Raw genomic sequence first — 15,377 nt, forward strand, 5'->3', positions numbered from 1 at the left:
GATTACTAGCATTCGACTTTTTATCAATGATTCGATAATCACATACATAGGAGCTCTAATAAAGGAACAATAACTTTTGTTGATAAACACTAATTGCGGATACTTTGTGAAAATGTCTGATATAGAATCCGATGGTGAAGATTGGTTCAATAAAGATGAAGAAGAGATTTTGCAGAACTTGCAGTGCAAGGTTAAAAATGAGCATACGGGAGGTACAGAAGCTCACACCGAAGATATAGAAGCTAATACCGAATATATACGTGGTCCATCAGAAACAAGTATGATAAACCATACATATGTACATATTTATATTATTAACGGTTTTTTAAATAAAACTACAGACGAATACCTTTACCAAAAACGACTGGAAGCTTCATCACACCTTTCCAAAGAAGCTGATGTAAAAAAGATGACCACGGCAGAGATGCGTAAGGCAATTCATTTAGAGCCATTGGACGTTTTCCTCTTTATTATAACAAACGAAAGAGATTTTTTTGTTGATCAAATTTCGACTAGTGACGGATTGGAACGGGTTATTTTATACTTGCGTATTTGGTGTAAAATATGTGAACTGGAGCTTCCTGGATTTCAAAAAGAGCTTCTACAGTACTTTGTGAACAATGAAATATTTTTAGAACAGTTACGAGTTTTAAGTGCTAAACTTTTTCAAAAAAAATTTAAGATGATATGGAAAAATGTCGAAGAGGTAGAAGAGATCATATATGCAATAAGATTCCTAATAGTTCGTTTGCATAAATGGCAACTAATAACAACTAAAACGTCATATGTAATTGAGCATATAAAGAAGCTCATTGAAGATAGCGATAATCCAGACATGGTTCAACGACAATTAAGCCAGCAGTTAAAATTTGATTTGGATAGAGTGTCAAAAGAAAAATGTAAACAGCTAAATGAAAATGCTAACGTAATCTAATTAATATCCAACTAATAATTCATAAGATATAATCGATATGTAAATTTTTTCAGATATATCCCACACTTAATGAACTCTTTGAAGGAAACGGGGAAGACTGCAATCAAATCATTAACGCTTTAAAAATTACTAAAAAATTAGAAGTGTCAGAGTATATCGCAAAACAAAAACGCATTCTTCGTGAAGATTTTATGATTCCTCTACGTGATTATGCATGCAAATTGAAAGAATTTGGTATACCACCACATGGGCCGGAAATATATGAGGACGTTTGCATCGTTCTTAATGCCGATTTCATCAATGCTAAGCGCCATGAAATGCTTTTCGTTGATGTGTTCGGCAGAAAGCGCCAATTGAAGGAAAAAAGGAAGAAAGGAGAAAATGTGATCTCTTTGACTCACCAAGAAAAAAAATTAGCACGAGAAAAACTATCAGCAATTAAAACTGGTTCTTTACTGTTATTGACAACAAATAGGAGCTTTGAAAATCTCATCTTGGCAACAGTTACTTACACCGACAGAGAACTTATAAATTTGGGATACGTAAGTAAAATTGAAATATTGTCATAGGGTTCTAATAAATTTCTGGTTAATACAGTTAGGTATTGAAATTGTTCGGCAATATAATATTGGAACTTTTTACGACAGACCTTTGTTGATGTTCGAAACCCCAGCCTTCTTTGAACCTTATAATAATGTATATAATTATTTGAATACCTATGGCGAGGATAAACTGTCTATGAAGCAATATATTATTGATGGTGAGGTAATGTTGCTTTATTATTCCAATCGGCTATCGACTAGCCGAAAACAAATACAATACATTTTATTTTTAATTTTCATTTGCCTTTACAGAGCAACGTATCTCCACCTCGTTACCTACAAAGAACTAAACCTTATTCATATGATAGAGAAAAATTATTATTGAACACAACGAAGCCAACCAAGCCAAAAAGTCTTCCACTAAATGAATCACAGTGGAACGCGTATTGTAAAGCATTAACACATGAATTTTGTTTAATACAGGGTCCACCAGGAACTGGTAAAACCCACCTGTCGGTACATTTGGTGCGTACTCTTATTTCGAACGCTAAAACACCTATCGTCCTAATTACTTACACGAACGATTCGTTAGATAAATTCTTATTGAAGCTTTCCTCCTATACCAGTAACATTTTACGATTCGGTAGCCAAACGCGTCTCCCCGAAATTTCAAAATTTAATGTACAGTTACAACCCACTCAAAACGAAATGGTAAATCCCCGCCTGAAGCGCCTCTATTACGTTGTTAACGAAGAGTTTAAGACTAAGTTCGCAATCGTCCAACAAATGCATACGAATTTCGATGGTAGTGAAGAGTCCTACCAGAGTTTGTTGGCAGCTCAGAGAGCTGTACGTGATGTTCAGGAGAAGTTAAAAACAATACGTATAATGTTTCAATTTTATGTAGCACGAAAAGCGGATATCATAGCAATGACCTCAACTTTCGCTGCTAGAAATAATTTCCTATTTCGCTTGCTGCAATGTAAAATCGGTAAAAATATTTACTATATACACTATTATTTCGACGAAATAATTGTCATTCTAAGTTTGTTTTTTATTTGCTTAAATATTTGCAGTGATTTTCGAGGAAGCTGCGGAAATTTTGGAATCACACGTTCTGGCTTGCTTAACAGAATATACCGAACATGTCATCATGATTGGTGATCACCTGCAGTTAAAGCCTTATACTTCGAACTATCGTAATAGCCTCACGTCTCAACTAAATATATCATTATTCGAACGGCTATTTGTTAACAATTTAAAAGGGTATACGCTCAACGTGCAATATCGTATGCGTCCTTGTATTGCGGATCTAATTCATCCCACTTTCTACACTGACCTTAAGAACGATGAGACAGTAAACAGTTATCCAATTGTTCGAAATATGAATAAAAATCTATATTTTTATACACACCGGGAGCATGAAGTTTTCTCGGAGGTATGGCACCTACCTATCAAAATATTATCAATTCCGATTCCACCTGAAAAATTTATAGTAATCATGTGTTTTGTTTACTTTCAGGATGAATGTTCAATCTTTAACCTATATGAGGTGAAGGAAATCTTAAAATTGGCCAAATTTTTAATAGAAAAGGCTTCTTATACAGCAAATGATATTGTCATTCTAAGTCCTTATGCTAAGCAAGTGGAAAGCCTAAAATCCGAGGTAAGCATAGTTTTGATTCACAAAATATAAAGAAAGTATGTATGTAGTCATATTGGTATTACAGGCACTTAAATCTTTTGAAAGTATCAAATTGAATATTTCTACTGTGGATAGCTTTCAGGGATTAGAGGCTGACATAGTACTTTTGTCGTTGGTGCGAAGCAATGACAAAGAACAAATTGGATTTCTCAAAGAGAAGAATCGTATTTGTGTAGCTCTTTCGCGTGCCAAACACGGTCTGTATATCATTGGTAATCTACCGTTACTAGCTAGATGCAGCGAGTCGTGGCGGTCCATCGAACAGATATTGAAGTCACAGGACGCTATCGGCAATGAGTTTCCATTATCAAATGAAAAATAACAATAAAGACTGCTAATGTTTAAACTAAAAAGCATTGAAACGTTAAGTGAATTCAGTGTGGAATTTAATTTTGCATTGTTCACCATTTATTTCCTGCGTACGCGCATTAATTCTATAAAATAAAAAGCGAATGTTTGACATTTTGCCTTGAGACTTTATTTATTTATTTACTGTCTGTTTTATTTATGAAAGTTCTTTTTATTATTATTTATTTATTAATTTTCTTGTTATCATTTATTTATGCTTTTATGCTTCTTCTATAACCATTTTTAAGCTACACTACAATGATAAAATTTTACTGAAATCATGTTGGCTTTTCCTTTGTTCCGTTGTTTTGCTTTTATGTATGTATGTATGTATTAAGTAATTGATACGATTAGATAATGTTCTCACAGTTATAACTTTATGAATATATTTATGTGTATGCAATAAGATTAATTAAATTGAAAAGAAAAGCTGCTATCCATATGTACGTATGTATGTAGTATGTCGTAGCCAACAGTGTGTAAAATTTGTGGATGTCCTCAACAGTGTGTGCAATAAGGAGTCCCATAAACACATAATAAGCAGTATAATATGTAACATATAAAGCATTTTTGTTTTTGTTTTTGTTTTTTCTCACCCAATTAGCAGCTTAAAATATTAATTCATATTATGGGTCTTCGTCATTATAATGAAGATATACATATTTACCATATGAGCAATTGCAGTTTTTTCAAAGGATTTATGGTAAATAATTTAAGCTAATTGAAGATTAGTAAGCAAAAGCTTAATCCTTATCGCACAAACTGCTTTTCTTTACTGCGCCTGCGCTCTGGCTATTACTTTTTCTAAAGCTTACATTATAAATTTCCATACATACGTAAGTGTGCAAGTATATGTATATGTATGCATTTAATCATTCGACCAGACATAATTTTTTCCTCGTAATTTTTGGTTGCGTTTTCGGATATTTCTCAACTTAGTTTATTTACTGATTCGCCTGCAAAACTGATACAGATATTTTAACTGTATGAATATTTAAAAAACTTAACAATACTCACAAACTTTTGAGAATTGTTTAACGAAATTATCACCGAATTCATCCCTAGAATACGTGTGCATTCGCTTGGAATCACCGCTTTTATTAATTTTAAAATTTAATTACAATATTGCGTTTTTATTTAAATTAGTTTGAAAGCATTGAATTATGTCTGTAGTATTGTTGTTCCAGTACACATTTTGAAGAGTATTTTACAATATTGCAATAACAATGAAGTATTTTACACTATTACAATAACAATGATGAATCCAATTTAATTTATCATTTCATCACTCACTTTATGAATTACTTTTGTACTGATTTGATGTTGTTTACTTTATATATGTACGTATTCCTGCATATTTTTTCTACTGTTTGAATTCAGCCTTGTCGGCTGAAGGTAATAATGCAAAGTTTCGCTCGGCAGTTGCTATTGTTGTAAGAGAAATTTCAAATCCAATCGAAAAGGCTTTTAACTTTCCCGTAGTTAAAACAATCTACGGAAAAATGTAGTTCTCTACAGCGATTACACTTATTCGAACTCGACAAAATAAACGAATTGTATTTCGTGTTCCGGTAGAAAATATTTTCGAAATTCAAATTTCGAATTGAATCAAATCTTAGCTCCAATGAAATTCGTTGGAAAATGTGAATGACGATATAAATATATATTTATGTATACTTTTTTATATGGGGTTTGATGTTTTTATATTAAAAAATTTTAAGTGCATAGTAGATGTGAAAACTATAAATCGCGCTAACGAAGGATATCATACTTATATAATATAAATAAAGGGAGATAAACAATGCTTTTGATTGACGATCTCTAGATGTGGCATATTTGTAAATGCGCATTTATTTATTTCTTTACATTAAATTGCCCAACTAAATCGTTAAATTTTTATTATTTTTTTTCTAGCATTTATTTATTTTTAATTTTTATGTTTTCATTTTCAATCAACCACTCATAATCATGTTCTAATCATTCCAATTACATTACAAGTTTGTCTATATAAAAATACTTTATATATGTATGTATGTATGTAGTATGTGTGGTATACTTTTCGGCGAATATTTTTTTATCATTACGCTTTTTTGTTGTTTTAATGGGTTTCCTTAGTGTTCTCTATGTTTCTATTTTCATAAAAATTTCTTAGCACTTTTTTTGTATGTGTTTTTGCATTCTGTGAATAAAACCAATATTCTATTATGTATGTATATATGCATGTATGTACGCTTTACAAGCATTCTCGCTAAATTGATTTATATTATTGGTGTTACTGCGGTTTATTAATTCACAATTTTGATTTTCAAATGCAAAAAGTACCTCTTGGATTTGATCTGGTATCATTGGTAGTTTATTTAATTTTCATTATTTGCCTTACCATTTGCATGTACATATGTAATTTTGTTAGATTGCAGCAATTAATTGTTTTTAGCTTTAAAACTTGAAATAAAATTTTTACTTAGTTACAGATTCACAATCAAAAGAATGGTAAATAGAAAAATAGAAAATTCTACTTTAAGCATACGAAGAAGAAACTGAATTAGGGGGTATTAGGAAAGGCGTTGCATGCGCTTTTCACCGATGTGTTTGCTTTTAAATTAATTGGGATACTCTGTGTCACATAGTAAATAGTGTTGCCTGGCAAATTACGACCTTTACTCTTAAATTAGGTTATGTTACAAAGTAAAGATATACAGTAAGTTCTTATTACAAAATAAAGCAATTTTACATACATACCTATTTCTAAAAAAAGAAAGTAACTTTTAGGGTAAGTAAACTTAGAAAATTCTATTGCAAAGCTTAAAATTAGGCTCAATTAAAAATATGTTTTGCATAAACGATGAAGAGGATCGATCATAAGTCAAGTTTTTTAAATTTAAACCGTAAGGCAGTAACAGAGAGGGGACAGTGTAACATACAAGGTGGAATTTCGAAAATCAACTCCCTTACTTGGAACTCAATAAAATGTGTTAAGTTTTCTTTAGGTTCCAGAACTATTTCTATTGAGTATTGCAGGTGGCGAGCAATAAATAATTTTTCATTTTTTTTCAAGTGATTTTCAAAGTTCCACGGCAGAATGGTAGGACGGACTATTGGAGAGGAAGTGTATGGAGTCCAAACTGTATGCTATTAGCAGCAGGCAAGCGCGTTAAACCGTTCAGAAGCTGGAGGAGAAAGTTAGAATATGCTTATATGTATATCGTTATTCCCACGAAAGACATAGCTAAGATAGCACTTTAAAGCGAAATATAAATGGAACTTTTGTTTAAATATACGATGATATTAAATTAAATTTTCTGTTACAGAAGAAATTAGAAATATTTAACAAATAAGTTCAGAATGAATACTAATAATTAACCGGAATTGCATTAAAAACGCGCATTTACTTTGCAATTAAGACATACTCATCAAAATAAAGTAATTATTTAAAAACTTTTTGTTGAATTGAACGAAGCTAATTGATAATTGATAGAAGATATTCTGTTAAATGAAGTAGAAGTGTAATGAAGCACATTGCATTTGATGGTAAAATGTGTCAAGCTTATTAAGCTACTAAATTAAGTAACGTCAATCGAAAAATGGGTATCCAACGGTTCAGCCAGCGCTATAACACACACATACATACATATAATAAGCTTACATGCATTGCTGCACTTGAGAAAATGGAATTTGCGAAAGGGAATATATCAGTCGGTGGTTGGAGGATGTGGAAAGACATAGCAATACTCCTTTGGGGATAATAAGAGAATGGGTAGATGTGAGGAACATTATAGAACTACATATTTACTAGCTTTACAAACTTAAAATGTATGCAAATTTTGTTGGTGTTTATTTTGTGGTTTTATAGATATATGGTTCATATATGATGTTGATATTTTCCTTGTTGTTGGTGGCCTTTTAACATTTTCTTTGCGGTTGTTGTTGAACTTAATGACGTATTTAGTACAATGTTGTTGTTGTTGAACTTAAGGATGTATTTTCGTACAATGTTGTTGTTTGGACATGGTGAGTGAGTGGTGTATGTTTGTATGTATGTATGAGAAATCGTGAGTATGTATGTGTATGAACTACTGCCATTTCGGTCACTATGCATGTGTATGTAAGACGATTTGTTGCTTTATGTTTTTGTTGTTGTTTTTATCTACTTATTTATGTTTTCTTGTTTGTATATTTTGTTTGTTTGTTTGTTTGTGGTCTTTATGCGGCGATTAGCAGACGCTAAATTGTCCTGCTATTCTTACAACAGCTACATTACATTTATGTTTGTTGCTGTTGTTGTTGTTGTCTGATTTGGCTATCAACCTTTTATTGCTACCGTCGATTAATCAGTCCATTGGGCGGTGCTTGTTGTCCCGCCGTATGCATCAGTTCCAATTCGACCAACAGCGGAAAATGATCCGAGGGTATATGTGGATGCGGGCAGCCAACAACTTTATTCTCACGTAGCCATTCATTCGAAATGGGACCCAATAAACCGAGCGGCACCATACCTGTTTTAGTATAGAATATATAATCGATGATGCCCTTAAAGTCGAACGTGTAGTTCGTGTGCGGCATTATGTCTTCACTGTAAGCGGAGGCCAATTTGAAGGAATGCGTAAACTCGCTGGTGTCATTCGAGAGTAAGCGTTGCAGGCATGATTTATAGCCCATGTCCTTGAAATCTTGATGGTCCATTGCTACACGTCCCTTGCCGAGAAATTCGATAACACCGGAATCGGGTAAGGAATTGAAATCACCGCACAATAATAATTGTACGCTATTCGAGTCATTCTTATGACCGGGTCTAAAGCTGTGGCTTGCCTCGTCGATAATAGTCTTAAGCTCATTGCTCAACATCATCGTTTGGATAAGTTTGACATCGCAGAATTCGGGATCCCAGTGAATGTGTGCTGTGCACACAAGTAAGGGCTGGGAGATTTGTGTCACCTCCGTCATTGGATCCCAGGCATTTTCCTTCACTTTCAGCAATGCTGCCAAACCGATATTGTCCTTCGGCATTACGCGATTCAACATATTGTCCGAGCCCTCAGCATTAGCCATTGCCAATTGATTGAATTCGATTAAATGTTCCTTAATCAATGTGAATCTGTAAGAGGTTAATAAGGCGACAAAAATCCACGATGAATATAGTACAAATAAAATTAAATAGAAATAAATTGAGTTCATAACCTAAAAACTAAAAATTTTATGAGTACCAGATTTAACAGTTTCTACTGATGAGGATCCTACTCTATGTTGTTTCTATATTTATATCTGTATACACTCACTTTGCAGCTCTAAAGAAAATAGCGCAGCCGTCCACAAATTTACGTTCCATCTCTGACATAGTCTTGGCACGGGATTTCGGCGAGAAAATACCCTCATAACCATCGGCCTTCAGTTCAAGCAGAAAGAAATTATAAAACTGTTCTGTTTCGATTTCTTGCAGACTAATTATATCCGCCGAATAGTGACGGATTTCGTCAAGTATCGCCTTTTTTCTGTACTCCCAACTCAGGGCCCATGATGGACAGTATCCGTACATCTGCCGTGTGGCATATTTGTCGCACAAAACATTATAACACATAACTGTAAAGATGCCTATAACAAATAAACATAAAATATTCATATATTATAAGTGTTGTATCCCCATATGCACATATGTATTTACAATATACATACATATGTATGTTTTTTATGATTATAAAAATTATGTAAGATGAGATATAAAGTCTACAAAAGAAGAAACTTACATGCTGGCCTCGATTTGTTCGGTTTGGCTAATGGTATCCATGGACGTTGGGGCGGAGGGGTTACTGAAACTAAACGTAAAAAATATAAATAACATTTTATTACAAGTTAAGTATATGCAAAGATAATTTGTGAATCTTATTTAATATATACACAATATGAGTAATATAATATATATAATATGTTGTTAGGTTATGTTGAAGATTCATTCAATAATTATGTAAATTGTTTCCGAATATTTGCAGGGCTTTTTTTACAAAAACTTATTTTGTTGTTTTAAAAATAAAGAAATTTCGGTGTTCTTATTGATATAGATTTATAACCAATGGTCATGTGACGAACATGTGGATCCAAACCAGATGAGTAAGTTAAGTGATGATTCTTTCAGAATAAGAAATTAGTTAGCTGAATTTTTTGCAGAATATTGTATGATATTTTTTCCTCTTGATTCCTTTTGGGGTCTGTAATAATATTACTCGTGAGAAGCGTAGTTGAGACTGGGTATACAATTATAAAGTCGCAACCGTCATATAATGTATTATATCCCACTTCGATTTGTAACATAAAAGTAATTTGTATTTCTAAAAGGTATTTCCTTAAATGTGTGAGAAAAAAATACAAAACCAGGTGCTAATATGTATGAATATTTGCCGATCACCTGCTACAAAGCTTATTAGATATGAAAATAATTGATAATTGCACATTTCACTTTCTTTGATATAATTAGGTAGCCCGGAATTGGAAAGGTGATAGCTAAGTGGATTCGCGTTACTTCCACTAGGCACGCAATGCTTTGCCCATGGAATATATAATGAGTATATACGAGCATATACCAGCTATGAATGTACAATTGTATGCTATTTAATTTGCCAGTCTCAACGCGATTTGCGCGAAATCGTCGAGGGAATTAACTAAGCCGTTGGCGTCGTAAACGCCACAACAAACATCTTAGATTGCACTGGATTTATTATTTTGTTTGTTGTTATGGGCGTATGATTAGCTGTGTGTTGTATGTTTGTTGGTATTATGGTATTATGACGTTGGTGGTAGTCAATGAGCAATTGCAAGCGCGACGGTGAAAGTGACCCACAAATTACTTCCGTGTAACTAACAACAACAAAAACAACCAGACCAATATCAACAGTAGCAAAAAATTATATTCACATTATGAACGAGCGTACAATTTAATAAATTTGGATTTGATATACGCTTTACACTTTACCAAGCCCTACTAGCTAAAGTAGCTGATTTTGTTGCCTTTTACCAACAAAAAAAATTATTATTGTATTTTGCAAAAACAGCTAAAATTCATTTGGATTAGGTTTGAGCACGTTCCTGCGATTGCCAAGATTTGACATTCACTACCACTTCGTGAGTCCTAGGGCGTGCATTTAACTAATAAATACGTAATTACTGAAAACATCAGCATTGCTGAGGCTGAGCTTTACTATATATTTTCGAATGTACTTCCGAATAAAAATACTGAAAGAAATAAATCTTGTTAGATTCTTCTGAAAATATCTAGATTCAAAGTGGTTTCAAGTGTTGCTGTGGTCCGCAAACTGCACCTAATCATCTATAAATGCAGTCAATAAACGTTACGTATTGGATTACAATATAATTTCGAACGATTAATTAGAATCAACATTATTCTCATAAAAATACAGGCGATATGTTGAAATACCTGGGAAATCGGTTTAATTGGAACAATATGAGATAATGTTTTATTTATCATAAGAACTTGAGATGATTTACCATTTTACACCATATAATTTTAAAATAATGCGATAATGGAAACGATCAACAGACTTATTGACAATTGCAATGTTTACACATTAAAAATTCCAAACTCCAATCAGCTGTTAGTTTGCGATTGAAATTGTCACTTTTCAACATTGCTATCAATATTAATTGTTTGGAGTGGAAGAAGTTGCGGTCTATTAATTAAATTATAGTAGTAAATGTAAGAAACTAATTGATTGGTCCACTTTTACACACACACATTCATTGAAATAATTCAGCTCCATTTATTTAGTAAATGACTTCAAAAGACTTGTCTTCACTTTTTTGGTTGTCGTTATCGTTGCAGTTGGAGGTGAGGTTGCATCCGCATGTAATTTGCGCTAGGGAAACCCCGAATTAAGGAAGCGGAAAGCAAAGAAAGTAATTTCGGAAGTAAATGTTTATTATTTTTCGTAAAAAGATAACTTAAGAGTTTTTTAAGAGTACATGTTTACGTTTATACATATTGATGGTTCAAAAGAAACGCTTGGAATTAAGGATATTTAGCATGGTTTTATATATGTATGTAATATGTTTTACATAAGTCTATTAAAGGTCTGTCGATTGGCGACTAAAAGAAAATATCTTTTTTTGCCAAATTATTTTAGCGATGGCATTTACATGTTGTTTTCCATAAAAATATCAGAAGAAATTTTTGAACAAAATCTCGAGATGGATACTTTTTTGGCACCCGTTAAGCACTATCATCGGTTTGAAGTTATTCTAAAGATATTTTTGGGATATGACATTGAACACATTGTAGGCAACCTCTTGCTTTGTACGTGAATATGAACTTTCATATTCAAAATCGTATAACCTTTATTTAACAGTAGTGGAAAAAGACTCGAAAAGCTAAAAATATTATTAAGCTACTACCAACTTTCATTACATGATTAAAATAATAATTTGATTCAATCGAATGTTTCGTAACAACCACAAAACCCACTGTCGGTTTTGCGAAATCAATGGAGATATGTCTGTATGTATGTATGTATGTATATATAATTTTTTATAAGCTTGTAAAACTAAAATTTAATTACATCAATTTTCAGGGTTATTTAAAAGTCATTATTTTTTTTATAAAAACATAATTGAGCCACAGCCAACTAACTCTACCACAGAAACAAAGGCAAAAAGCAAAAGCAAAAATCTGCAGCTAAATCCGTTACAACTGGCCAATAAACAGTTGCTAGCAACAGTATAGATTAAATAAAACCCAAACACCAAATACATTAACAAAGGCAGAGATTGTGACTGCAAAAAATACCGACAATAAAGGCAACAAAGGGGAGCTAAAATGAACCGAATCATAAAATCGTAAAAAGTGAAAGTTCTCCCCACTGCCCGGCACCAAGTAAACAGACACACGAGGAACCAATGTAAACAGAAACGCACTGTTGCGTGGCGTCATCTTGAACAAATAAGCATAACCAAAGGAGAAAAAAACAGCCAAACCCGAAAAGAAAATAAACATGAAAATTAAGATCGTCTTGAATGATTCTCTTGAACATTTTAATATAAGAAAATAGTGTGTTTTTTTATTATTGCCTATAATACGGTTTTTGTTCTTAATACTTTAATTATCACTTCAACTTTTCTCGATGGAGTATAAGAAAGCAAGATTTTCATTGGATTTTGCTAAAGTCAAGAGATAGGTAAAATGAATAGATCTGAAAATTAGTGAAAAGTTTGTACGAAATAGATGTTACCAATCTTCTGGTATTACAAAATTTAGACAGATCTATGTGGACTTAATGTATGTAAGCATATTTTATCATCCATTCCAAGTGGTAAAATGTGTGTATGTATGTTAAAAGTGCACTTATGTAAATGTACATCACTCTAGAAAAGCGAAATTTATTCAAATATTCGAAAAACAACAACGAACCAAAACAAATATTAGTGCAACTCGATCGTCACGATATTTACAAATCACACTTGCACCTTCAGTCTCCAAGCTTGCTTTGTACTTAGCGCCAACAAACAGAACTTCAAGTGGCTTTTTTATATACAATACTGTAGAGGGGAGGTTATTAACTCGATATCTATTCATTTTTGTCGGTAAACCCGTCTATCAAATTATTTTAGACACATAGAACATACTACTATGTAAAAAAATTGTAAGACTTTTTAATATAAATTTCGCGCGAAAACATATTATATACTTCAAAATATATATTTTTTAGGTTGATATGTCTGTCAGTGGCATCTGTGCCAAATGTCACATACACAAAATAATCATTAGAGTCTAGTATATCTTTGTCTTTCTGAAGTATATAAAGTGCATTCGGCGATTGTTACTATGAGTGAAATTATCCAACAAAGTTGGACTAAATTTTTTGTGCAGAATCAAATTTCTGATGCTGAAACGGTGAGAATGTTGAAAAATGTCTGCGGTAATAATTGGTTGACACGAGAACGAGTGTTTCTGATTGCTGCAAATTATTCAAAGAGTGTCGATAGCGCGTTGATGACGAACCACGTCCAGGACGGCCATCAACAGCTACTGATGATCAACACGTCAATAAAATAAATGAATTGGTGCTTGAGAATCAACGATTAACAGACAGAGATCTTACTAGCTTCGTTGGAATATCGGAAGGATCAGTGAAAATAATTTTGAAAGATTATTTGGGCCTAAGGAAAGAGAAAGCACGATCGGTTCCAAAAAACTCAATTTTTTTTAAACAGAGGCGTGTTAAGGTCTGAAACAATACTTTCCGACTACCAGGATGTCATCAAACGCATTATTACTGGCGATGAGTCTTGGATCTATGATTACGACCCGGAAACAGACGATCAATCGGCCGAATATCGTGAGTGACCGGAAGAAGATGAAACCACGTTAAATCAGTTCAAAAATCAAGGTTTTGTTGACAGTTTTCTTCGATTACTAAGGTGTGGTGCACCGAATTCCTTCCGACCATCCAAACTGTCAACAAGGAATACTATTTGAGTATTATGCGTCGTTTGCGCGAAGGTATTAATAAAAAGAGGTCGGATTTATGGGGCCGACAACTCTTGGTTTTTGCACTACGATAATGCACAGTCGCATACTGTATTGATTCTTTGTGAGCTTTTCGCTAAATTTTCAAGCCGCAACCACCTTAATCGCCTGATTTAGCTCCGAGTGACTTCTGGTTATTCAGCAAACTCAAACGACCGTTCAGAGGACACCGTTTTGAGTCAATTGAAGACATTAAACGTGAATCGCTACGCGTATTGAATACTATTCCGGAAATTGACTTTAACTACTGTTTCGAGAATTGGAAAAAAACGTTGGCACAAGTGTATAGTGGCCAAGGAGGATTACTTTGAGGGGGCTGACATATGTAACTTTTGAATAATAAATCAAGAATTTAAAAAGTATGAACAAAGTCTTACTATTATTTCATAGTAGTATGCACATAATTATTATTTTTGGTTAAAAAGGGTTTTTGATTTATTGAATTAGCTGGTACAACAAAACGATTACAATGTTGCCATATATGCACGTCACTTGCACTCTCCCAAACAAAATGCTGACAAAGCAAACTAACATTTAAATATTTACATATGTATGTATGAGCATACACAATGACGCGGTCGAAAGCCTCCAAAGGCGAAATCAGCTGTGGTTGGTGGGTATCTCCTAGTAGACTAATCGACTTGTATGGTTTTCGTGTGTTTGTTTTGTTTCAGCCACTTCAATTTCCACATCGTTAACTCCTGCTGCTCCATTGAGTTTTCGATGGGTTGAGTTGTTGTATTGCGTCGGACAACATTCGATCGAAAAAGAAAGTGAATTTACTGCTTCACTGGCTTTTTTATATTGTGCAGATATTGACTTGTTAGCTCTACATTAGGGTAGTTCCAGAAGCGCTCGGAAGTTATTCGCTGAAGCTAATGACTGCTGTTATTACATTTGTATTCAGCAATATTTCCAGTAGCGCAGCTTACGAATTTGTAAGTGTTTTCTTTAGATATTTTATCGACTTATCGAATGAAGGCAAATGTCGGTTGCACATCTCAAATAATCAGCTAATAAAACTTCTTCAAATAAATAACTGCATGTTATTAGTACTTCTGCGCATCATGTCCGTGGCATTGTCGTGACGTGTTGTTACTTTTAACTTTTTTAAGTAAGTCCGCCATCGATTGCATGCAACAAAGCTACTTTTATCAGTGCATGGGGTGGTAGGGATTCAAACTCGCTCGCTACTTGTGCCGCTATTGCACTGCTCTGCCACCATAAATAAAACCAGTTTAACTGCATTTTTATGCACACATTTTCATTACACGCGAAACCGTTCGCTGCCAAAAGTTGAACCATAGTGTGCAGCACTTTGCG

The 15,377-nt window shown here is 33.4% G+C and overlaps 2 protein-coding genes across 6 annotated transcripts in view; one reads left to right on the forward strand and one right to left on the reverse strand.

Moving 5' to 3' along the window:
* Nucleotides 1-50: 50 nt before the first annotated feature.
* Nucleotides 51-3,669, forward strand: LOC120780662 (NFX1-type zinc finger-containing protein 1). The gene is made up of 8 exons (XM_040112924.1): nt 51-278; nt 342-925; nt 988-1,476; nt 1,532-1,699; nt 1,789-2,467; nt 2,553-2,914; nt 2,999-3,142; nt 3,207-3,669. The coding sequence occupies exons 1-8, from the start codon at nt 113-115 to the stop codon at nt 3,501-3,503; spliced, it is 2,889 nt and encodes a 962-aa protein (XP_039968858.1). The 5' UTR covers nt 51-112; the 3' UTR covers nt 3,504-3,669.
* A 734-nt stretch (nt 3,670-4,403) lies between these two features.
* Nucleotides 4,404-15,377, reverse strand: part of LOC120780669 (CCR4-NOT transcription complex subunit 6-like) — a 40,743-nt gene continuing 29,769 nt past the window's right edge. For all 5 annotated transcript variants that reach the window (XM_040112957.1, XM_040112938.1, XM_040112943.1 and 2 more), the window contains 3 exons: nt 9,268-9,336; nt 8,803-9,115; nt 4,404-8,621 (listed from right to left, as the gene is read on the reverse strand). In XM_040112957.1, the coding sequence (XP_039968891.1) occupies nt 7,844-8,621; nt 8,803-9,115; nt 9,268-9,336 (1,160 nt within the window). In that variant the 3' untranslated portion in view covers nt 4,404-7,843. The remainder of the gene's footprint in view (nt 8,622-8,802; nt 9,116-9,267; nt 9,337-15,377) is intronic.

Source organism: Bactrocera tryoni, chromosome 1 (assembly GCF_016617805.1).
Source record: "Bactrocera tryoni isolate S06 chromosome 1, CSIRO_BtryS06_freeze2, whole genome shotgun sequence".
NCBI lineage: Eukaryota > Metazoa > Arthropoda > Insecta > Diptera > Tephritidae > Bactrocera > Bactrocera tryoni.

What these genes read in the sequence shown, in the direction of transcription:
- LOC120780662 (XM_040112924.1), top strand. Translation starts at nt 113, where the DNA reads ATGTCTGATATAGAATCCGATGGTGAAGATTGGTTCAATAAAGATGAA. An exon ending in ACGTGGTCCATCAGAAACAA is followed by an intron (nt 279 to 341) that starts GTATGATAAACC and finishes ATAAAACTACAG; the next exon opens with ACGAATACCTTTACCAAAAA. An exon ending in CTTGCTGCAATGTAAAATCG is followed by an intron (nt 2,468 to 2,552) that starts GTAAAAATATTT and finishes AAATATTTGCAG; the next exon opens with TGATTTTCGAGGAAGCTGCG.